Genomic DNA, 26,843 nt, shown 5'->3' on the forward strand with positions numbered 1-26,843 from the left:
GGTTGTGAAATCTGTGGAGATTATCACTCAACATGGGAATGTTACTATTACGTTCCTATGGAAAATTACGCACCCACGGAACCTGAATGGAACGATTACGAAGAACACAATTCAAATTGGGATTATTCCCAAGAATATATCCAAAGTCAACAACCAGAAGACGAGGAAAATTACGTGTCCGAAAATTCTTTAAACATTATAAAAATCAAACTCGAAGAACTCGATGCTCAAAATGAACAAATGAGAGAGTTTGTAAACCGGCAAGCTGAAACTCTATCAAATTACACACCTGTTGATCTGAGGAGACATGTTCAAAAAAATCCCATATCATCGAATTTTGATGAATTCGAGTGCTCCGAAATCACCAACTACCCCGATGATACTTTTTATTCAGTCTTACCAAATTCACAACATATCGACACATTAGCCTCTACAGACAAAATCATCAATCCATCAATGAATGATGAAGAAGAAATAAGGGTGACAAATTGGTACTCTTGGGAAAACGATAACGTTGAAAATTTTAACCCCTAGACCAAACCGAACTTCACCATTCCACAACCTTCCAACCCAATATTCTCTATAGAAGAGTCATCTACCGAAGATGAACTACGAGCTATAATAGATAATGACACCTCGGATTTCACCCAATTGGGTAATAGAGGTGAAAACTTTGATCCCGAGAATAAACGGAAGGAAATATTAGGAATTGTCCACCCTATAGAAATATGTATGTCGGTATATATCGATCCATTTGACCAAGAACCAGAAAAGAGACATATCCATTTACTAAAAGCTACACTTAAAAAAGAATTAAGTAGTGACGATCGGGTGAGTCTAAACTCTAAACCTATTGATATAATATATACCACCCGAGATGCAAATAACTGGCTCACTATTTTAATTCGTGGAACTTATTCCACCGACTTCACATGTCATCAACTAAGTGTGGGGAAGTCTAACCCCACTTAATGTTAAATTCGGGGTTCGGGTTAATATATAACTCGTTAATAAAAATACACGATGAGTTAGGGTAAAAGACGCTTTTCCAAATATTAGTAAACAGTTCAGAAAACCAACCGTTTTTGAAAAAAAACATGTGTGATAAAACAACAAAAGGAATGAACGATGAGGCGCGCCATCTATCATTCGACGAGCTTTGTAAGTACAAACTGGGAATTTTTAATCACTTTTCTACACTAATCACCCTCATGAATTTATAATTAGAGTCTGATTTCATGCAAATGAGGGCATTGCATGATCTTAAGTGTGGGGAAGGGTTATAAATTCTCTCGGGTTTATTACTTGGTTTATTTGCCAAATTTTGTGAAAATTTGAAAAATTTTCAACTAAATGAAGTCAAAATCATGTTTATACATATTTATGAACAGTGAAAACTAGGTGTTAATACTGAAATTATCGTTACCTCGAAAAGGACATAAATTGAGAAACAACTTAAAACGCTTGAATTCATTTAAAATGGAATAGAAGAGAATAAAAAGGCAAAGAAAGAAACTAAGTGTGGGGAGAATATACCAAGTTATTCAATTAAAAACTGTCTATCACATGTTTCTGTAAAGTTATTGCAGGTGCTTTTGTTTGGGACTAAATTAACTATTTTACCCGGTAAATTGTAATAAAGATGAAAGAAAGATGGATCTACACGATGAATCAATTCCATCATTAAAAGGAAGTAAAGTCTTCCGAAAAAGACACGCGCTTCTTTATTTAGGTCAGGAAGTTGTCGTCCAGACCAGCTGTAGGTTGACGAAAAATCTAGAAAAGTCATCTCTAAAATCAGCAGGAAATCCACGAACCTCAGCATCAAACAGGGTCGCCAAGTGGTCGGACTTATCCTAACCATGAGAGGATCTGTCTCGTAAAATGGGGAGGGCGCCGTGCAAATTAGCTTGATAAGACTAATGAATCAGACCCCCAGAAAGGATAATCTCCTCAAAGATTAAAAATCAGCTTTTAAGCCTGATATTACTCAATCCTTGAGATTGACTTTAAAGATTGAGAATTACAACTCATGGAATTCGATGATATCTAAACTCGAGCTTGAACGAGAAAATATTTTGATCAAAAATAAAACCGATTTGTTTTCTGAAAACCCATTTTCAATGCGTTCATTGAACGTAAAATCCTAGGAATTCACCTGGAATTCATTAGGTCACCTGAACCAAATCGGGTGTCAACCGTAAGAACGGTGGTTGCATATTGGTCGAAGATAGGACCTTTTGCCAAGACCGAAAAACTATAGGGTGATCTTTACTATTGCTCCTACAAAGGATAGTATTGCATCCGACACGTTAAAGACCATAATCAAAAGCATGTCACGGGACATTGCCTTAACAGTTGCTTGTTCATTGCTTTCCTTTACAACCGGACGGTAGTTTACCGAAAGGTAATATACAGGACAAGTAAACTGGACGTGTTGCTTTCCTAATACAAGGTTAGCAAGTGGGTGACACAAAACCATAAGTTTTGAGCTAAAATTTTCAAATTTGAAACCTACCAACCCACAAAAATATTTTGCAAACACCGGTGAAGGGTTATTCCGGAAAACCTGTCTAGGGTAAAATCTAGCATGAATTTTCAAAAGATCAAATGTTTTTATAAAGATCCAATTTCCTAACGGATCTAAATTTTCATAGTCATGTGGGACTGTAAACCACAAATGCTACTATCATTGTTTATACCGCCGTATCAAAATCACTGATGTACAAAGTGTGAAGAATAAAGAAGTGATTCTAGTGTGTTTTATTTCAAGACTGTATTGCTTGAGGACAAGCAACGTTCAAGTGTGGGGATATTTGATAGTGCTCCAAATGAACATATATTTAGTATCAATAACCCTCCGATATGTAAAGATTTCAGTTGCAATTGTTCCATTTTCATGTAATATTCATTTATATTAAATAAGTGCGAAGACAAAAGGCGAAAACAACGAATTGAAGACGCAAAGGTCCAAAAAGCTCAAAAGTACAAGATACAATTAAAAAGGTTCAATTTATTGATAAGGAACGTCTAAAAATGACAAGAGTACAAGTTACGAAACGCAAAGTACAAAATATCTCAGCATATGCAAGGACGTTCGAAAATCCGAAACCGGTACATGAACCAACTCTCAACGCTCGACGCAACGGAAAAAAAATTACGAGTCTACTATGTATATAAATATAATATAATATATAAATAATTATAAAAATTATTTATATATTATATATATTTAAATAAAAACCGTCGGCAGCCTTGGATCTTGAACTTGTGGGCTGGTTTTGGAACCTCCGCGACTTGCGGAGCTGGAAGGCCAAAATGGCCGCGACTCGCGGAGCAGTGAATTTCAGTTCTGGCTATAAAAGCTCTCGAGTTCTGCATGTAAAATATATAATAAAAATAATAATAATACTCCCTAGTATAATATAAATAAATATATATATGTATATATAGTATAGATTAGTGTTATATTAGATTAGTTTGGGTTATGTAAAAGTTATTTTTACGGGTTTTTAAAGTCGGAGCTCTGTCCGTGTAACACTACGCGATAAATAATCAATGTAAGCTATGTTCTCCTTTTTAAATTAATGTCTCGTACTTAAGTTATTATTATGCTTATTTGAGCCAAAGTAATCACGATGTTGGACTAAATATTAAAGACGGGGTAATTGGGTTTTGTACCATAATTGGGGTTTGGACAAAAGAACGACACTTGTGGAAATTAGACTATGAGCTATTAATGGGCTTTATATTAAATTAACGATACCTCGTTAATTTAATATAAAGGTTATGATTTGAAGTATCTATATATAACCACATACGCTTAATCGGACACGATGGGCGGGATATTTATAAGTACGAATTATTGTTCATTTGACCGGACACGGGGATGGATTAATAGTCAATGGACTCATTAAAACAGGGGTGGATTACATTCAAGGGTAATTGGTGTAATTGTTAACAAAGTATTAAAACCTTGGTTTACACACAGTCGATAACCTGGTGTATTCATTAAGCAAAGTATTATGACCTTGTTACAGTTCGAATCCCCAGTTAGTTGGAATATTTGACTTCGGGTATAAGGTTAAATTTGCCGAGCAGTTTATAATTATGACCGATGAACTATTATGGACAAAAACCAGATAGGTTTCAAATACATCCAGGACAAAGGACAATTAGCCCAGGACAATAGATTAAAATCAAAACGTCAAACATCATGGTTACGGAAGTTTAAATATGCATAATATATTTTATTTCATTTTCCTCGTACTTTTATTTATTGTCATTTTAATTATTGTTATTTATTTTACATTGTTATTTAAATATCGTCATTTACTATACGCTTCGCTTAAAATATAAATCGACAAACCGGTCATTAAACGGTAAACCCCCTTTTATATATTATTATATATATATATATTTATATATTTTGTACAAATATAGTTGTTTAAAAATATAGTGTGCAATAAGCCCGCTCCCTGTGGAACGAACCGGACTTACTAAAAACTATACTACTCTACGATTAGGTACACTGCCTATAGTGTTGTAGCAAGGTTTAAGTATATCCATTCTCTAAATAAATAATTAAAACTTGTGTAATTTGTATCGCTTTTCGTATAAAAAATATATAGTATTTCACGTACACCTCGCACGACATCACTTATTATACCTCATACCATATGTTCTTTAAAGTTTTGCATTTACTCATCAATAAATTTTTTACTTGGTCAAGCACAAACCACAAGAGGTTCTTTGTTTCAAACTCCTATTTCACTTAGTAGTCCTGCCAATTCGTATGAATCAAGACAGAAGAAAAGTGTCAATCATTCAAAAAAAAAAAAAAAAAAGCTACATTGAATTATCAGCAAAAAGAGGAATATCACACCAAGATCAACAAATCAACTTATAAGTGGATCAAGTTCTTCAAAGCTTATAATATGAATTTGATACAGGTTTGTTTTTAATAAATCTCTAAAATGATGATGTCATAAATAAGGATTATACAATTTAAAAAAAAACAAAATTAAATAGAAAAAATTTAAGATGGTGAGAGAATGAATGTAGTTCATTTATTCTAACCAAGTTAAGTACATCAATATGTTTGTAAAAACGACAAGTTTCTTAGTCGGAATTCGTGGTTCCACAAGTTATTTAACTAAATGACTTTAACATTTACATTCACTTAATACCTAGAACATATGATTAAACTGTTTCGTTTAAACAAACCCGTAATTCCACGGGTCATTTCACTAGTTATTATTATATTTCTAGTGGTTAACAAATAATGATACCGCCACCCGCAGGCGCACCGCAAGAGTATGCGGACAATCACTATTGTGCGTATGCGTGTTCTTGTGTGCGGTATGCGGCGTGCGAATGCCTTTGTTCCCAGTACGGCGGTTGCTTAGCTGTCAAGTAAATATCTTTTCCATAATTATCTCCGTGATTCGGGGGAATCAGTTATGGATGATATTATCATGATCTGGGACGGTTCTAGAATTAGGGTTTGCCTATAAATACAAACCCTAATCATCGTTTACCGGACACAGCACATTGCGTAACCATCGCATACGATACACATTACGTAAAACAGCATCATTCAGCATCTTTTCAAGGTTAACAGGTTAGTCTTTTGTAAGCTAGTACCTACGACCTTATTTGGGGCCTCTTGATCGACGACCGTTATCGGAGGTGGACTTAATCACTTGGCTATTCACTGTAGCCGGACCGGAGAGCCACGTTCTAAGATCCTTAAACCCCTCTTTACGTATTGAGCAGGCATATTAAACCCCACGGTTAAAATATGCATGATCAAGTGGTGCTTTCATTGAGAGTCGAATTAATTCAAGACTGTTTAGTTGCTTTTTCTTTTAAGGTTTTGAATTGTATGACTCGTTATTTACAAAATTTTTGAATTTTTTCTTTAACAGTATCATGACTTCCGAGGAATCATCGGAACATACCCAAACAGATGTTCAGAACGCACCGTCTGGTAGTCAACATACACCGGTTATGACTACGGGGGCCGCTACTCAGGCGGGATACACGATATACCCTCCACCGATATCCGGCGAACCCTTTCAGAGGTACAAGCCGATATATTCAGACGGGGTCACACCGCCAAGAGCAAACTCACCAGTCACAACCACGCGGCTGGACTTTTCGTCAGTGGATCCAAGGGTCATCTTTGCAGGCACTGGCGGTGGAACAACGGGGCCGCATGTGGTTTGCTGCGGCCAGGTACCTATTTACAGTACCACTGTTTCAATACCTCTGCATACGCAGAGCATTCAGCAGAATTCGTCATTTACACCGTTGCAACCTTGGCAACCACCGCGCCCAGTTTCACAATTTTTAACTCCTGCGGATGCGCAGGCGTTGCTTAATAGTTAGGGATTTGGGGTCATCCCAGATGGAAACTCTCATTGGGCGCCGATAACAGCGCAGCAGCAAAGCACATCGCATACAGTTAGGCTTTTAAGTGTGTATCCTCAAGTTTCGCAGATATCTGCGCCACAGGTTTCGCTTCCTTTACAGCCACCTGTGTACTCTGCGTCTTCAAGTTATCCCTCTTTTCCAACGCAGCAGCCTTGGTTATATCCGCAGATGCAGGGTCAACCTTGGCAAAATGTTCAAGGGCAGGCAAATCTTGCAAGTCAATTCATGCAGGCCGCACCTCCTGATATGGTTCACTTATTTTCACAACCTGACTTTGTTCAGGACACGATGAAGCGTTTCTTTGCAAATTTGAAAGGGGATCCTGTTAAACCACCCTTCGAGCTACCGACTACCTTTGACAAGTTTCCTCCGCATATATCCGCATACCCGTTTCCATCAGCACCAAAGATACCTAGCACGTTGGGTACTTACAATGGCCTGACCGATCCAGATGATTTTTTACAGCGCTTCGAAGGCGCAATGCGCACTCAAGGCTGGGTGAATCCGGTTGCATGTAAGATATTTCCTATGACACTACAGGGTATTGCTCGTGAGTGGTTTAATAAGTTGCCGGCGAGTAGTATTGCCGGGTTTATGGATCCGCGGACAAAGTTTTTACTGCAATATCAGAATCAGAGACCACGCAAGCGCACTCACATTGAATGCCATGACATCGTGCAGAAGCCCAAGGAATCTTTGGGCGAATTTCTCATAAGGTATACTAATGAGTGCCTGCGTATACCAGATCTCAAACCAGAGCAACAGATTTTCGGACTCATACATGGTATAAACTCAGAACGTCATCCAACACTGGTAAGGCGTCTGCGCCATACAGTCCCAACAACTTATGCTGAGGCGCTTAATGAATGTCACGACTATATGCGGAGTGGCGAAGATAATGACATTCCAACAGCTAGCTCACGCAACGAGAGAAAGGACGATGATGATCGTTCGCGCGATCAAACTCGTGGTAACAACTCTCTTGGAAGGTATCCTAGCGGTGGTCCCATCAGGAATGATAAAGGGAAATCAAGTGGCAATTATCGAAACAATAATCAGCGCGGCATCAATAATCAGAACTATGTGCTACTCAAAAGTTTGTCCAAAACGCCCAAGGAAATTTTGGCAACGGAGCCAGTATGCGCGACCTTCGCGGTTCCAACTCCGCTTACAGAATTTGGCAAGCGGGACAAAACAAAGTATTGTGAATTTCATGACGATTATGGTCACGACACCAATCGGTGTAAAAATTTGATGGAACGGGTTCTAGAAGTGCTTCGCGCGGGCAAATTGGATCATCTAAAACCACCTAAAAAGGACAAGGTAAAGACCGTAGAAGAGGCTTCGAAGTCTAAGACTTTCGCGTGGCAGAAAGTTGACAAAGCGAAAAATGCCGACTTAAGCATTAACATGGTTGAAGCAGAGAAAATCAGCCAGCGGAGAAAGTACAACGATCACCAGGATTGGGAGCTTCTCCCGATCACTTTCCCTCCTGTAATGTCAATTGATTCTGTTAATGAGCCCATTATCATCAAGTGTCACATTCCCGATTGCGGAATCCAGGTTAAGCGCATGCATGTTGACACTAGCAGCGGTGTCGATATTATGTATGAGCATTGTTATCGTTTCCTTCCGGCAGAAGTCAAAGCGCAGTTACGCCAGCCTGATATTACGCTATCAGGGTTTTCTGGAGAAAACTCATGGCCGCTAGGCCGAATAGAGTTAATGATAGAGCTTGCGGATGACAGGAACCCGCAGATGATCAGGCGTGAATTGGTCGATTTTTATGTGGTTCGTTCAACTTCACGATATAACGCACTGCTAGGGAGAAACTTCATACGGCGTTTTAACATTATCCCATCGGTAGTGCATGGTTTGATTAAGTTTCCCACACTAGGAGGTGTTACCACAGTTGCGTCACATCAAGCAACCGAGTTGTGTGGCCCAGTTGCGCCTATAAGCACTCCTAGCGTGGGAGAACAACTGGCAAATTGTGCAGTCATAGCAAATCGCTTGCATCCGGATAAGCGAATTAAAATCGGCGCAGGCTTGTCGGCCGAAACAAAGGCCAAATTGCATGGAATTTTGTCCGCAAACGCAGATGTTTTCGCGTGGCGAGAGTCAGACATGACTGGGGTTCCGCGTGATATTGCGGAACATAAGTTAAATGTTAATCCATCATTGACACCCGTTAGGCAAAAGAAGCGGCATATGGCTCTAGACCGCAGTGATTGGCTGTGCGCAGAGGTGGACAACCTTGTCAAAGCAAGCATTCTGCGGGAAGTGCATTATCAGACATGGGTTGCAAATCCTGTATTGGTAAAAAAGGCTGACGGTAACTGGAGGATGTGCGTTGATTTCAAAGATATTAATAAGGCATGTCCCAAGGACAATTACCCTCTCCCGGAGATAGACTGGAAGGTAGAATCACTATCGGGATTTAGGTACAAGTGTTTTCTGGACGCATACAAGGGTTATCACCAAATCTTAATGGCTGCGGAAGATGAGGACAAGACTGCTTTTCATACGCCGCAGGGTATTTATTGTTACACGAAGATGCCTTTCGGTTTAAAGAATGCAGGCGCGACCTATCAGCGTGTAATTGACGCAGCATTCAAGCACCAAATCGGTAGAAATCTTGAAGCGTACGTCGACGACTTGGTAATTAAAAGCAACACCGAAGAAGACATACTCGCGGACATCCTGGAAACGTTTGCATCTCTGCGCAGGATTAACATGAAGCTTAACCCGCTTAAATGTAGTTTTGGGGAAGAGGAAGGCAAGTTTTTAGGTCATGTGGTGACAGCGCGGGGTATCAAGGCCAATTCCAAAAAGATTGAAGCCATTGATAATTTTCCATCTCCAAAGACAAAGAAAGATGTGCAGAGTCTAACGGGGAAGCTTGCGGCTATCACACGGTTTCTGTCGAAAGCCGCAGAACGACAGCTACCATTCTTCAGTACTTTGAAAAATTGTTTGAAGAAAAAAGACTTCGTATGGACTCAGGAAGCAGAATCAGCCTTTCAGGAGATGAAAAAGGTGCTTGCAGAATTACCAACACTTACTGCGCCAGGATCAGGAGAAACGCTAACGCTGTACCTCGCGGCATCGAAAGAAGCTGTCAGCTCAGTCCTCATCGCGGATCGCGGAAAGGTAATCCATTAATTTACATGCTTTATTTATATCGCAGAAATTTAACGACTGAGGTTTTTCTCAGACGCAAATGCCGGTCTACTTCGTAAGCAAGACGCTGGCATCAAGCGAAGTAAACTACTCACCAATAGAAAAGCTTGTATATGCGCTGGTCCATACGGCGCGGCGTTTGCGCCGATATTTTCAAGCACATCCAATCGTGGTTCTAACTGATCAACCAATCAAACAGGTTGGTAAACGCCTACTTTGCGGCAATGACCGGGGTTACCGCATTGATTAACGCAATCATTTTTCTTTCAGGTGTTATACAAGCCTGAGATTTCTGGCCGAATGGCTAAGTGGGCAGTTGAATTAGGTGAACATGAAATAAATTTTTCTTCGCGCAGTGCGGTTAAGGGTCAAATACTTGCTGATTACCTAGCAGAATTACTTGCGGATGTCGAGGCATCAGCAGAACATCAGGATCCACCTGCACCAACTTTGTCACAATGGGAATTGTACACCGATGGTGCATGCAGCGCATCTGGTGCAGGTGCGGGTGTAATTTTAACAGGCCCGGATGGCGAAGAGCATACATACGCACTGCGGTTTAATTTTGCTGTTACAAACAACGAAGCAGAGTATGAGGCTCTGTTAGCAGGTATGCGCATTGTGCACAGGTTAAATGTTAAAATTTTGCACGCATATGTGGATTCAAAGCTAGTATGCAGTCAGGTCAGCGGAGATTTCGAAGCGCATGACATAGCCATGCAGCAATATCTATCGCTTGTTCACAACCTCGCTGACCAATTTGAAGCTTTTCAAATCTACCACGTAATGCGTGGGCAAAATAAGAAGGCGGATACGCTAAGCAAACTGGCTGCCTTGGCTTTTGATCATATGGGGAAGAAAGTTCTAATAGAAGAACTTAATGCAAAATCCATTGTTATGATGCCTTTAGTGGCACCAGTTGAGGAATCAAGCTCAACATGGATGACGCCTATCGTGGCTTTTCTGCGAGATGGCACTTCTCCTGCAGATTCCGCTGACGCAAAGAAAGTCCGCGTTAAGGCACCGCTGTATGCCCTTGAGGGTAACGTCCTATATCGAAAGAATTATTTGGGACCGCACTTAAGGTGCATTGGCCCGAAAGAGGCGGAGGAAGTTGTACGCGAGGTGCATGAGGGTGCATTCGCACTCCATTCGGGGCACAGGTTCATTGTGTCAAAAATAATGCAGCTAGGATATTATTGGCCCACCATGTACGCGGATACTGCGCGCATAGTTAAGCAATGTGAATCATGCCAAATACATGCACCTATTAGTAGAGCACTTGCGCATCCAATGATACCAGTCTCCTCACCGTGGCCATTCTGCAAATGGGCAATCGACATAGTCGGACCATTCCCAAAAGGCCGAGGTAATTTTATCATTTATTTTCTTAACATGTTACTCACATCAGTACCTTACGCACATTCTGCACACGCAGGAAACATCAAATTCTTGATTGTTGCAATCGACTATTTCACAAAGTGGGTTGAAGCGAGACCGCTGGCAGCAATCTCAGGAAAAAGGGTGCGAAATTTTGTATGGGAAGACATCGTCTGTCGATTTGGTATACCAAATGAAATTGTTAGCGATAACGGTACGCAGTTCGCGGGTGACCCTTTCCGCAGCTGGTGCGCGGAGCTTAATATTAAGCAAACTTTTACATCTGTCGTGCATCCGCAGGCGAATGGCCAGTGCGAAGTCACCAACCGGGATATAGTAGCTGGAATCAAAGCTAGGTTGGGTCATGGTCGCATTGGTTGGGTGGATGAACTACTGAAGGTTTTATGGGCGCATAGAATAACACCCAAAGCAAGCACTGGTGAGACCCCGTTCAGTTTGGTCTATGGATCAGAAGCTGTTGTACCCGCAGAAATTGGGGTACCAATGTTCCGCATACAAAATTTTGATGAGCAAAATAACTCTGAAGCTTTGCGGGAAAATCTTAATTTGCTGGAAGAGCGCAGACTCTCTGCGGCTGTCAACGAAGCAAATAACAAGCAAAAAATGGCAAAGTACTATAATCAGCGTGTGCGTTCGCGCTCTTACAAGTGCGGTGACTTGGTTTGGCGTCAGAACGACGCAAGTCATGCGGAGGATACTGGGAAACTGGGCCCCCGTTGGGAAGGTCCATACAGGGTAGCGAAGGCAAACAATACCGGGGCGTACCATCTCGAGACACTAGATGGAAAACCTGTGAAACGCACTTGGCATGCGACGTTATTGAAAAAATATTATATGTAGCTAGGTGGACCTGATCACTCCAATTTATTGTAGCACATTATTTTTTCTATGTATTTTCGTCCATTTGGATGTGTCACGGTTGTAATTGTGATTAATGCCAATTAAATATTTACTCGCGCATACTTTTGTTGTTTAAATCTTTTTTGTATGCGGTTCCTGCCTACTTAAGGGGTGTCCTCTAGCCCCCGTGCGGGAGAAGCCTGTTTGGTTACAAGGCTAGACGCTAACGGCAGGCAAAGGGAATTGGTTTTCCCCTAGCCAAGCGCCACGCAGACTAGATGGCTGCAAAGTCGACTTAAAAAATTACAAGCATTGGTTTGCTTGTGCGTAATTACTCTCGCATTGGTTTGCTTGAGGAACTCAAAGCATAAAAACATTGGCTTGTTTTTAGTTGCGTTGCTTACCATACAGCTATAGTGCACCTCTAGTACATGACAAAGCGATAACGCAGTAGCTTTCGAGTCTAAATTATTAAAGGGTAATTGTTAAAGTATTGGTTTATTTTACGCAGTAATACCCGCATACGCATGAGTTTTGGTTAACTATGCGCATGGGCATGCGGTTCACATTTTGTTTTGATTCGCGATATATAAACAAATAAACACACTACGCATGCATATCAGGAATATATATACATCAAATTAAATTGTTACATAAGAGGTAATTGTTTGTAACGCCTGCCCAACACGGGACTTAGGGCTGCAAAAATACAAATACCTGCCTAAGCATAGGACTTACGGCGCAATCCAACACTAATAATCCTCCTTTAAAAACCCATCGATCGACATGTTCGGGTCCGCAGCGAATGCGTTGATTAGGGGGATAGGGATGGACGTGATGGCTTCTTCCGCCTCCATTAACGCTGCAGCCGTTCCCTCTTTTAGCTTCTTTTGAACGATGTCGGGGAACGGCGGTGTTAGACCGCAAGCTTGGATTACCTCCTGCACAGCCTTGTTGATTTCATGGTCCCTGACCGCATCAACGTAGGCATTGAACTTGTCGGACACAGGCTCTGAGTCCATCACCTTTTGCGCAATGGTAGGGAGTGCGGTGCGCAGCTTCGCTAGATCCGCCTCTGCCAGCTCGCGGTTGGTTACCGCGTCATCCCTTTCCCTCGTAACTTTCTCAAGCTCCGACCGCAAACGTTCTGCATCCCCCTTCGCCTGCTCAACCGCACCAACCAGCTCACGACTCTTTTTTCTTTCCTCAATCAGCGCGGCTTTGGTTTCATTCCCGGTCAACTCAACCGCCTTACGCGCCTCCTCAGCAGCATCCCTATCCTTCTTGACCTGATCTACACCCGCCTGCAGTAGTCCTAGCTCTACCTCTTTGCACAAAGCTAGCTGGTATATGCTGGAAGAGCGGCGTGCCTGATCCACAAACATGCCAAAAAATACAAGGCCGTTTTGAATGAAGGCATTGTGCGCCTGGTTAAACGGTAGAGCGGCCAGTTGCTCACGGAATTCGTCCGGAAAGATTTGCTGCAGGAACGCAGACTGCTCTGCGGCATTTTCCGCGGAAGACTGTGTGAGTTGGCTGAGTTTGGCAACGCGGAAGCTACCTTGCGGAGGAGTTGGTGTGGAATCGGAATCCACGTGTATTGTCTTATCCTTTGATGTGGCGGTAGCTTGGAGATCTGGGTTGACCCGCGGGGTGGACGGCTGCGTCTCCTCCACATGCTCTGCATATCAGTAAATAGTTATAACGTGAACTTTAGTATGCGGTAAAGGTACAAGGAATGGACGCTTACCAGTAATGGGGGGAAGTAGTTCTGCGGAGCGTGGCTCAATTGGAACAAAGTTATCGTTCCGCATGTCCTCCCTTTGTTTGGGAGTCATCTTCTTCTTCTTCTGCTGAGCCGCAGAGGTCTCAGCGGCTTTGCGTTTGTTGCCAGATGCCGCCGGCGATTGCTCCACGTTTTCGCTAGCTTTCTCCTGCTCTAGCTGTACGTTCACATCTTGCTTGCGGAAGGAGATTCCCGCAATCTCTTCCGCAGTCAGCACCTTCTTCATCCTCATTTCTGCAAAGATACGCGCATGCGTTAGGTAATATACATACAAAAATAGTTTAGTACGCGATTATATTATTCCTACCCTTTCCATCCGGTCCGACTATGGCTGGGCGCACATCCTCCCATGGCCAGTGTGCGGATATCTTCCCTAGCCGCAGCATTACGTTCCCATATGATCGATGCACTAGCTGTGCGTTTGCACACTCCGCTAATAGTTTCCTTTCATCCTCATCCAGGGCGGGGGTCTTGTTTACATCCTTCTCCACCTTCTCGAACCATATCAGCGTTTGCGGGAAGTTTGCACTCACCACAGTTTGGTCGACGAAAAAGAATGTCTCTTTCCAATTCCCCGCATTCGATTTTGGGGTCTTGGTGAAGTTTTGACGAGCGAAGAAGGTGAATCACGATTTGTGGTGGTGGGCTAGTCGGTATAAATGGCAAAACACCTTCACCATGGGCACTTTCTTGAGTGCAACGCACCACATCTCGAACAAGACTATTTTTCCTATAACGTAAGGGTGTAACTGACCTAATCCGACCTTAAAGTGATCTAGCACGCCCTGGAAGAAATCAGTGGGAGGAACCCTAAAGTTGCCATGCTTAAAAGCATGTTCGTAAATAGCCACCTTCTTCTCCGGTGGCTCGTGGGCTCGCTGATTGGACAAAGGGGGCACCGGATTGTACTTGGCTAAGGGAGGATACTGTTTCACTAAGTAATCTATGTGCTTCTGCTCTATAACAGACTCTACGCTATCTACATATGTCTCGTTAGCTTTAGTCATTTTCTAGGAGTAATCGGATGAATACTAACCTTTAAATGGTGGCCGGAATGTTCGATTTTTGATCGGAATTCAAATTGGCAGCGTAACGAGGAAGCTTGAAGCAGGAAAGTGGAAATGAGCTGCAAAATGGGGTATTTATAGGGAAGATTGGATGGAGTGGTGTGATCGTGGCTGTACACGTGTTACGTAATCGACGGCTAGCACTTTACTTATGCGCGTGGATGTCAGTTGGGTATGATTACATGAACGCGCGTGGTTGGCACGCGCCTGACACACTGCCACTTTATGTCATGTCTGCCGAATGGGCTTCTGCGATTGTGACAGGCATTTAATGGCATCGAGGCGCACGCGGAATATTAAATGCTAGCCGTTTTCTTGTTTTTTCTTTCGCTTAATAGTTTGATATCATACGCCTCGCGCCATATAACATCAAACTGGGGGGACATAATGATACCGCCACCCGCAGGCGCACCGCAAGAGTATGCGGACAATCACTATTGTGCGTATGCGTGTTCTTGTGTGCGGTATGCGGCGTGCGAATGCCTTTGTTCCCGGTACGGCGGTTGCTTAGCTGTCAAGTAAATATCTTTTCCATAATTATATCCGTGATTCGGGGGAATCAGTTATGGATGAGATTATCATGATCTGGGACGGTTCTAGAATTAGGGTTTGCCTATAAATACAAACCCTAATCATCGTTTACCGGACACAGCACATTGCGTAACCATCGCATACGATACACATTACGTAAAACAGCATCATTCAGCATCTTTTCAAGGTTAACCGGTTAGTCTTTTGTAAGCTAGTACCTACGACCTTATTTGGGGCCTCTTGATCGACGACCGTTATCGGAGGTGGACTTAATCAATTGGCCGCCCCGCCGACATCATCATGTCGGCCAGGGTTATTCACGGTAGCCGGACCGGAGAGCCACGTTCTAAGATCCTTAAACCCCTCTTTACGTATTGAGCAGGCATATTAAACCCCACGGTTAAAATATGCATGATCAACAAAAGTAATCGTTTTATATCTAGTCATTAACCAATTTAACCAAATTAACCAAACCGTTTAATAATTGAACCAGATAATTTAAAAAGTTAATTAACTGAAGTGTTGGTTATGGGGACTATTTTACCTCATAACCGCCCCATGTTCACCCCTAAATGGTTGAATATTTAAATATAGTTTCTCTCATAACTTAAGCCCACATGATATACAGAGCTTGGGAAGGCAATTGCCACCCGATCCGATGGATATCCACTCGATCCTCCCACTTCGTGATGGATATGTGTGACGACCCGGGAATTTCCGACCAAATTTAAACTTTATCTTTATATTAATCCGACATGATAAGCAAAGTTTGTTAAGTTAAGTCTCAAGGATTTGAAACTATATTCATACATTCATTTGACCTCGACCAAATTCCAATGATTCACGAACCATTATAGGAATTGATATGTTTATATATGTATATGTATATATATATATTATAACTTGAAAACGTTACGCGTTAAATTATTTTCTAAACGAAATAAAAATAAACTTTGAAATATAAACCGTTTTGAAAAACCAAATGTTATATTGTTAGATGAAAAAATGTATATATATGTCTATGTATTTTAACCTCGTCATAAAAATTCTTAATTTAAAATAAAATATTTTGGTAAACAACGAGTCACTGATTTATAGAAGCAAATGACCACGACACTCAAATTTTGTAAGATACACTTTTACAAAGTAATTTATTGGTGAATAAATCAAGCTATTACTAATGGTATACGTAGCGTAACATAAAAGGCTAGTTTTCTAAACGTACGAAAGTGCGCTCGAAAAACCGAAAGTGGTACATGAGTCGTGAGACCACGGCCGTGTCATTTTTGTAAAAATTATATTTTTACCATGAGCGTAAATATAATATAATATTTAATTAATTCTAAAGATTAAATATATTATATATTAAATAATATAAATAAATACATATGTGTATCAATTACGTTTACAAAGTGTTATAAATGTCGGCAAGAATGGAAAATGGACACCAGCTGTAAAACGAAGTCATGCAATCGCATGAGATAATAACTTCATCCCCATGCGATCGCATGGGGATCAAATCCTGAAAATGTGTTTAAATATTCGACGAGTTGCATTTAGACACACACACACTCATTCATCTATCTCCTTGAACTTCATATTACTCCGTATTATATATTACTCATATTATTAATTATATAATAATTATTATTATTATTATTAAGATTATTATTAATCTTATTATTATTATTATTACTAGTATTATTATACATAAAATACTACGACGAAGTGCTGCTCGAGTGATCTAAAACGGATTTTCAAAACTAGTTTTGCGAGTAGGATAGGGCTAAGGAAATTATGGGTTATGGTTATGGAGGTGAAGGGTATGGTTCATGGGTATGCTCGTGAGGTCAATCTAGTGTTTATCATCTTCGTCGCGTCTACGTACTTTCCTGCAATATTGAATCTCAATATTGATACGTGAGTACTCATAATTTATTTTTTTACATACTAATAGTGTATCCCTGACTAGCGCTCGAGTATAAAGGATTATGCATGCTTGTACTTTTGAAATTGCCTTTAGATAGGACAGACTGGATCTTGAGTTAGTTACACCTGCGGTTGAGATAAGGTATAAGATATGCATGTCATTGAAAAGCTAGCGAAAAATTAAGAACTTTTCATTTAGATATCGAATGGATTCGATGAACGGATTAGAAGTTATTGTCAATTGAATTTTTGTATTAATATTAAAAATGATTATTATTATCGTCGCTATTATCGTCGTTCTAGTTTTTTATTTAATTATTATTATTATTTTTATTATTATCATTATCAATAAAAAGTAGTATTATTAAAAATTGTTATTATTATTACTATCATTAAAGTTATAATTAGTATTATTATTATTATTATCATTAAAATAATTATTACTATTCTCATTATCATAATAGTTATTATTATTAGTATTATTATAATTAAAACTAATATTAGTAACACTTAATTATTATGATTACTATTATTATCATTAAAAATGAACGCGATATAAAAGACGATTTAAAAGCTATTAACAAATTGATTAGGAAATAATGAGTATGAGTATCATGATGAAATTTAAAGATATTGATTTAGATAAAATTATCATTTTTCATTATTTTTATCACTATTTAAAGTAGTATTAATAATATAAAAATATCATCTTTACAAAAATTATTATTTTTAATAGGAATATCATTGTTAATTTTTCATTATTAATAAGAATTATCATATTATTATAATACCATTTACGTAAATATAAATATTGTTATTATTATTAATAATAATAATTATTAATACAAAATAATACAACTTTTACTTATTATTATTATCAAGGTTATTTTATCAAATAAAATGTAATACAAATAATATAATTACCTTAATAAAACCTATCATAACATTTTTATGATATTCAATGAACTTTATAAATTTTATTATCTAGGATATATATAAAAGTATATTTTGTATATAAAGTTTTATTTATTAATAAATAAATTATATCATTTACTCTAATAAATCTTTTAAAAATATTTAAAAATATAAAATGACGATATTTAAACTATATAATAATCATGTATAAATTTTAGAAAACATTTTGAGTTAAATTGACTTTTGTTGACTTTTGCGTATTAGTCTCGAGCATTAGGATTGTGGTACACTATGACTTGACTTAATTTATTAAACAAATATTGACCAACACATAAATATATATAATTAATATAGGTTCGTGAATCCGAGGCCAACCCTGCATTGTTAAATGTCGTCTTATGTATTTTTACTACAAAATACAGTATAGTGAGTTTCATTTGCCTTTTTACCCTTTATATTTTTGGGCTGAGAATACATGCGCAATATTTATAAATGTTTTACAAAATAGACACAAGTACGTGAAACTACATTCTATGGTTGAATTATCGAAATCGAATATGCCCCTTTTTATTAAGTCTGGTAATCTAAGAATTAGGGAACAGACACCCTAATTGACGCGAATCCTAAAGATAGATCTATCGGGCCCAACAAGCCCCATCCAAAGTACCGGATGCTTTAGTACTTCGAAATTTATATCATGTCCGATGGAGGATCCCGGAATGATGGGGATATTCTTATATGCATCTTGTGAATGTCGGTTACCAGGTGTTTACCATATGAATGATTTTTGTCTCTATGTATGGGACGTATACTTATGAGAAATGGAAATGAAATTCTTGTGGTCTATTAAAATGATGGAAATGATTATTTATGTAAACTAATGGACTCACCAACCTTTTGGTTGACACTTGAAAGCATGTTTATTCTCAAGTATGAAAGAAATCTTCCGCTGTGCATTTGCTCATCTTAGAGATATCACTTGGAGTCATTTATGACATATTTCAAAAGACGTTGCATTCGAGTCGTTGAGTTCATCAAGATTAATATTAAGTCAATTATAGTTAGATATATTATGAAATGGTATGCATGCCGTCAACTTTCGATGAAATGAAATATTGTCTTTTCAAAAACGAATGTAATGTTTGTAAAATGTATCATATAGAGGTCAAGTACCTCGCGATGTAATCAACTATTGTGAATCGTTTATAATCAATACGGACTTCGTCCGGATGGATTAGGATGGGTCACTTCAGTTGGCATCAGAGCGGTGGTCTTAGCGAACCAGGTCTGTATTAGTGTGTCTAACTGCTAAGTCGTTAGGATGCATTAGTGAGTCTGGACTTCGACCGTGTCTGCATGTCAAAAGTTTTGCTTATCATTTCTAGTCGAAAATCATCTACTTATCATCCTTTTGAAAATTACCTGCTTATCATTCTTAGTCTAGACACATCTTACTGCAATGATTGCATGAATAGTGTATAGACAAAATTCGTATCTTAGCGTATCTGCTAATTCATATCTTAACGTATCTGTTACTGTAAACTTTGCCTGACATTTCCGTAGATTCCTCCGTAACTTATGGGATTTTAGTATTATATATGCATATGTAAATTATGTATTGGAGGGTACTAATCTACATCCTATTCTATTCCTTATCGAAAATCCTTCATCTGATCATACGAGATGAGTCCCTCAACTAGTTCGAGTTCCTTAGATTCCGATAACTATTCTGATAGTTATTCCGACAGCTATTCCGACATAGAGTTTCACTCGAGCTCCGAAGGCAGTGTCACCAGAATGAATCAACCAATCAGCCATCCCCAATTCATCTGATGGTTTCGTAGTCGACTTAGTCAATGGAGACGCGAAGGAGGCGATCATTGCCACCAACCAAATTACCCTCTTGACGATGAACCTGAAGCACTCACCGGCGAACCTGTTCGAGACACCATTTTCACCCTCATTTACCGAATATCTCTTCATGATTACATACTATCTCAGATTCTAAACCTTATTCATTCGCTCGTTCTTACCGATAATCACCCCGATGTAATAGAAGAAGTCAACGAGCTTCACGCTCGAATGATCAATGTGGAAAATATGGTGCAAAATTTACCAGCTTCAACAACATCATCGGCACCAACAGTACTATCAGCAACAACACCGGCAACACCAGTACCACCAACAACAACATCCATAGTACAAGCCTCAACACTACACGTCTCAAACTCTCAGTCAGTACCTCCAGCATAATCATCATACTACATGATGTCCTACCTCAATTATCTTCGTTCTACATGACGTTCTACATTATTTATCTTCGTACGACATGGCGATTATGTAATCTCTAATGTTTTAGAGATTATAGATTCTTGTTCTAACGGTAAATCAAATGCGTTTAATATCATATTAACTCATTAAATCTATGATTACATCTGAAGAAAATATATATGTATATATGTTTTCATAAAGATTGTAATTAAAAATTCTTTTGTACAAACTGTTAATGATGAAAATATTTTAACGGGTAGGTAATACCCGAGGAATATTCAGATCTCACATTAATAAATTACACTGTACATTCTTCGAAGCTGATTCAATAGTCATTTACTATCCTACTTACATCCACTGATATACAAATCCGTTCACACAAGACTACCATATTCATCCAATTTCATATTGGGATTTTGATTTATCAGAATCCAACAAGTGGCATAATGAAGAAAACATTTGACAAAATAAAATTTGTTAGAAACAAACGAATTAACTATGAGAAATTTTGTTAAGAATCCACGCTAACTGTTCCTAGCTAATTGTTCCTAGCTAACTGGTTACATTTTATTTATCGCAATTTAATTATCGCAATTTGCATTCTCGCAATTTTATTTATCGTCATTTAATTTCTGTTATTTACTTTACGCACTTTATTTATCGTCATTTAATTTCTATTATTTATTTTTACGCACTTTAAATATAGGGACACGTATACAAGGTTTTGACATATCATATCGACGCATATATATATATATATATATATATATATATATATATATATATATATATATATATATATATATATATATATATATATATATATATATATATATATATATATATATATATATATATATATATATATATTATTTGGAATAACCATAGACACTCTATATGCAGTAATGATCGAGTTCTCTATACAGGGTTGAGGTTGATTCTATAATAATATATATACTTTGAGTTGTGATCGAGTCTGAGACGTATACGGGTCACGATACGTATTAATTAATTCGGATATTATATATTAAGCTATATATGAATTATTGGACTGTTAATTGTGGACTATCAACTGTGGACTGCCGACATTGGACAATTAAAATGAATTAAAATATTGATTATAACATATGAAACTAAACAAATTCTTCAAGTTGCCACTTGATTTCATTTTAAACCTCATTTGTATCTTGACGATTCCAAACTGTGTTCAAACATTTCATGACTCTTGAAAACACCTCAATCGATAGGATGAATCAACCGTACTTCATCCACGGAAGGAAAGATTTATACATATAGTTATGCACCTGAGAAACACTCGGCAACTGAGTAAAAGTTTAACATGTAGCCGCGTCAGATCCTTTGGCATTTATTAGCAAAAATAACTTTGCGATCCCTTTTCAAAGTAGCCAATTTTGTCACAGCTCCAGTAAGTCAACTTCGACTTTTCATTCAAAGTAGCCTTACTATAATCTTGATATATACGATTACCCTTTTGATACCGGAGAATTCTTTTACATTCTACCATATTATCAGCAGATGTACCAGCAACCACGTTGCTTCTTGGCTTAAATCTCTCTGACAAATCATTATATTTATTCATTGAAACCCTATCATATACTCATCCACATCTTGTAACGAGAACTGCCATACCAATTATCGGGAATCAGCAATCAGTACTTTGAAAACTCACATCATATCTACATCAACAATTATAAGTATGACATTTATCTCTTAGAATTATGATCTCTCATTCTGAAATTCTGAAAAGCACCCAGTCTACAAATCAATACTCTGAATGTTGAAAAAGCTGAATGAAGCAGCAGAAACTGTAGATAACCGTAAACGACCTTAACTGTCAGAAGTTTGATGATAAAGAATGGAGTGTTAGGAACGTTCGATAGAAAATTTAGTACCGAAAAGCAGATTATGCGAAACTATGAAAGAAGCTGTGGACAAATCACAAAGAATAAGTTTGACTTCAAAGAATCCAAATGATTCAATGCCTGCTAAAGTCTTTAGCGGATATCTTGCTCCTTACTCTAAACCCTTGCGGACAATAGTTTCCATCATCCTCTGATCTTAGATATTCAAAGATATTATCGTACATTTCATTTTAAATATCCTCCATATTTCTAAAGATGTTTACATAACTATTCTTATCTGAAATCATTAATCTCTTCATGCTATCAAGGTTACATCATATAGAAACTGTTAGTTCTATATTCTGTAAACTTTCGATCTTAAAATACGAATGTTATTGAAGTAATGTTGGGAACTGATGCATGAGTTAGTATAATATAATGACACTTGATCAACGTGATTATATTACAGTAAGTCATGCTAAATTTCTAATGAAACGTGATGATTCACAGATCATAACGTCATCATGTGCCATGTTACATAACTCTTTCATTCTGCTTAACTTCTGAACATATCAAGAATATATTATCTTGATAGTTCTATCTTTTCTCCGAATTCTGGTAATTTAACTAATTAAGATCGTGCTATTACAATTTCTCTCTTAGAACATTAGTCATGTTCATTTGAAACTTCATAACCTACGAATTCTGGACCATTATTCGCTTGATTTTAAGTCGAAAAGAGAAAACAAAAGCATGAAGCTCCGATATATAAGGGAAAATATAAAGCCCAACAATAACACCGAAATTACAAACTATGGATATCAGTGCGTATAGCAATATAAAGACACGGGAGGATTATAAATACAATAATCCCTAGAGCATAGTAGAAATAAACAGATTTTTCCGGTGGGAGTTGGAAAAGAAGAACGATCATTGCGATAGTCAGAATAAGAACAAGGATTAGAACCGGATTAAGCATTATTATAATCTTTTGGATATATGAACTGAGAAAGAAGGTATAGAAGTGGTGGAAACTAATGGAACGGAAAAGGTAAATTTATAATGGAAATATCTGTAGTGACCCGAACTTTTCCATGTTTATATATATTAATTGAGATTGATATTTACATGATTAAATGTTTCCAACATGTTAAGCAATCAAACTTGTTAAGACTTGATTAATTGAAATATGTTTCATATAGACAATTGACCACCCAAGTTGACCGGCGATTCACGAACGTTAAAACTTGTAAAAACGACATGACGATATATATATGGATATACATATGGTTAAAATGAGATTATGATAAGTAAGTATCTCCATAAGTATATTAACAATGAGTTATATACATATAAACAAGACTACTAACTTAAGGATTTCGAAACGAGACATATATGTAACGATTATCGTTGTAACGACATTTAAATGTATATATATCATATTAAGATATATTAATATATCATAATATCATGATAATATAATAATTTAACATCTCATTAGATATAATAAACAATGGGTTAACAACATTAATTGAGATCGTTAACTTAAAGGTTTCAAAACAACACTTACATGTAACGACTAACGATGACTTAACGACTCAGTTAAAATGTATATACATGTAGTGTATTTAGATGTATTAAAATACTTTTGGAAGACTTCAAGACATATATCAAAACACTCATACTTAACGAAAATGGTTACAGTTACTTTTCCATTCTTTTCTTTCATCAAGAATTCTAGTCGTATTCTTACCCGTATTATACACAGCTTCAAAACGTACTTACTATGAGTATATACCAATAGGAACTAGCATGGGATTCCACTCTTGATTATGTCATGTATTACTAATCAATTTTAACTTCTACCATGAGCTAGTCAACTAACTTGTACTCCTTTTAACCCCACTCACCACTCACCAATTACCACTCATCATTCACTCCATTTCACTTCCAATTCTCTTTCTAATTCTCTCTCAACACACAAACACTATTATGAACGTATTTTTCCAGTAGTTAATCATCATCTTCATCAAAAATCACTTCAAGAATCAAGCTATAATCATCATAGGAAGAACACTTCAAGAACACTTCAAAAATCCCTTCAAGTTTACTAATTTACTTCCAAGCTTTCTAATCCATTCCAAGTAATAATCTAAGATCAAGAAACCTTTGTTATATACAGTAGGTTATCTTTCTTATTCAAGGTAATATTTATATTCAAACTTTGATTCAATTTGTATAACTATAAACTATCTTAATTCGAGTAAAAATCTTACTTGAACTTGTTTTTGTGTCATGATCCTACTTCAAGAACTTTCAAGCCATCCAAGATCCTTTGAAGCTAGATCATTTCTTGTCACTTCCAGTAGGTTTACCTACTAAACTTGAGGTAGTAATGATGTTCATAACATCATTCGATTCATATATATATAAAACTATCTTATTCGAAGGTTTAAACTCGTAATCACTAGAACATAGTTTAGTTAATTCTAAACTTGTTCGCAAACAAAAGTTAATCCTTCTAACTTGACTTTTAAAATTAACTACACAAATGTTCTATATCTATATGATATGCTAACTTAATGATTTAAAACCTGGAAACACGAAAAATACCGTAAAACCGGATTTACGCCGTCGTAGTAACACCGCGGGCTGTTTTGGGTTAGTTAATTAAAAACTATGATAAACTTTGATTTAAAAGTTGTTATTCTGAGAAAATGATTTTTATAATGAACATGAAACTATATCCAAAAATTATGGTTAAACTCAAAGTGGAAGTATGTTTTCTAAAATGGTCATCTAGACGTCGTTCTTTCGACTGAAATGACTACCTTTACAAAAACGACTTGTAACTTATTTTTCCGACTATAAACCTATACTTTTTCTGTTTAGATTCATAAAATAGAGTTCAATATGAAACCATAGCAATTTGATTCACTCAAAACGGATTTAAAATGAAGAAGTTATGGGTAAAACAAGATTGGATAATTTTTCTCATTTTAGCTACGTGAAAATTGGTAACAAATCTATTCCAACCATAACTTAATCAACTTGTATTGTATATTATGTAATCTTGAGATACCATAGACACGTATACAATGTTTCGACCTATCATGTCGACACATCTATATATATTTCGGAACAACCATAGACACTCTATATGTGAATGTTGGAGTTAGCTATACAGGGTTGAGGTTGATTCCAAAATATATATAGTTTGAGTTGTGATCAATACTGAGATACGTATACACTGGGTCGTGGATTGATTCATGATAATATTTATCAATTTATTTCTGTACATCTAACTGTGGACAACTTGTTGTAGGTTACTAACGAGGACAGCTGACTTAATAAACTTAAAACATCAAAATATATTAAAAGTGTTGTAAATATATTTTAAACATACTTTGATATATATGTATATATTGTTATAAGTTCGTGAATCAACCAGTGGCCAAGTCTTACTTCCCGACGAAGTAAAAATCTGTGAAAGTGAGTTATAGTCCCACTTTTAAAATCTAATATTTTTTGGGATGAGAATACATGCAGGTTTTATAAATGATTTACAAAATAGACACACGTACGTGAAACTACATTCTATGGTTGAATTATCGAAATCGAATATGCCCCTTTTTATTAAGTCTGGTAATCTAAGAATTAGGGAACAGACACCTTAATTGACGCGAATCCTAAAGATAGATCTATTGGGCCTAATAAACCCCATCCAAAGTACCGGATGCTTTAGTACTTCGAAATTTATATCATATCCGAAGGGTGTCCCGGAATGATGGGGATATTCTTATATATATGCATCTTGTTAATGTCGGTTACCAGGTGTTCACCATATGAATGATTTTTATCTCTATGTATGGGATGTGTATTGAAATATGAAATCTTGTGGTCTATTGTTACGATTTGATACATATAGGTTAAACCTATAACTCACCACATTTTTGTTGACGTTTAAAGCATGTTTATTCTCAGGTGAATACTAAGAGCTTCCGCTGTTGCATACTAAAATAAGGACAAGATTTGGAGTCCATGTTTGTATGATATTGTGTAAAAACTGCATTCAAGAAACTGATTTCGATGTAACATATTTGTATTGTAAACCATTATGTAATGGTCGTGTGTAAACAGGATATTTTAGATTATCATTATTTGATAATCTACGTAAAGCTTTTTAAACCTTTATTTATGAAATAAAGGTTATGGTTTGTTTTAAAAATGAATGCAGTCTTTGAAAAACGTCTCATATAGAGGTCAAAACCTCGCAACGAAATCAATTAATATGGAACGTTTTTAATCAATAAGAACGGGACATTTCAGTTGGTATCCGAGCGTTGGTCTTAGAGAACCAGAAAATTTGCATTAGTGTGTCTTATCATGTTTGTTAGGATGCATTAGTGAGTCTGGACTTCGACCGTGTTTTCTTTAAAAATGATTGCTTAACATTTTTGTTGGAAACTATATATTTTTAACATATGAATATTATGTGATATATTAATCTCTTAACGTGTTTGATATTATGTGATAGATGTCTACCTCTAGAACAAGTCCCATTGACTCACCTAATAATAATGAAGAGTCAAATGTAAATTGGAATGATTCGTGGACTGA

At 37.3% G+C, this 26,843-nt stretch overlaps 1 protein-coding gene across 1 annotated transcript; it reads right to left on the reverse strand.

Moving 5' to 3' along the window:
* Nucleotides 1-4,757: 4,757 nt before the first annotated feature.
* Nucleotides 4,758-13,888, reverse strand: LOC139874626 (uncharacterized). Its single transcript, XM_071862031.1, has 3 exons — nucleotides 13,613-13,888; nucleotides 13,118-13,543; nucleotides 4,758-4,783 (listed from the first exon to the last, which is right to left on the reverse strand). Exons 1-3 carry the CDS (start codon nucleotides 13,878-13,880, stop codon nucleotides 4,758-4,760), a joined length of 720 nt encoding a protein of 239 aa, XP_071718132.1. The 5' UTR covers nucleotides 13,881-13,888.
* Between the last annotated feature and the right edge of the window lie 12,955 nt (nucleotides 13,889-26,843).

This window comes from Rutidosis leptorrhynchoides, chromosome 11 (assembly GCF_046630445.1).
Source record: "Rutidosis leptorrhynchoides isolate AG116_Rl617_1_P2 chromosome 11, CSIRO_AGI_Rlap_v1, whole genome shotgun sequence".
Classification (NCBI taxonomy): Eukaryota; Viridiplantae; Streptophyta; class Magnoliopsida; order Asterales; family Asteraceae; genus Rutidosis; species Rutidosis leptorrhynchoides.

Coding starts and splice junctions, on each gene's coding strand:
- LOC139874626 (XM_071862031.1), bottom strand. CDS start 13,880: ATGAGGATGAAGAAGGTGCTGACTGCGGAAGAGATTGCGGGAATCTCC. Junction 13,544..13,612: donor ACTACTTCCCCCCATTACTG/GTAAGCGTCCAT, acceptor ACTGATATGCAG/AGCATGTGGAGGAGACGCAG. Junction 4,784..13,117: donor GGATGCTGCTGAGGAGGCGC/GTAAGGCGGTTG, acceptor ACGAATTGGCAG/GACTACTAAGTGAAATAGGA.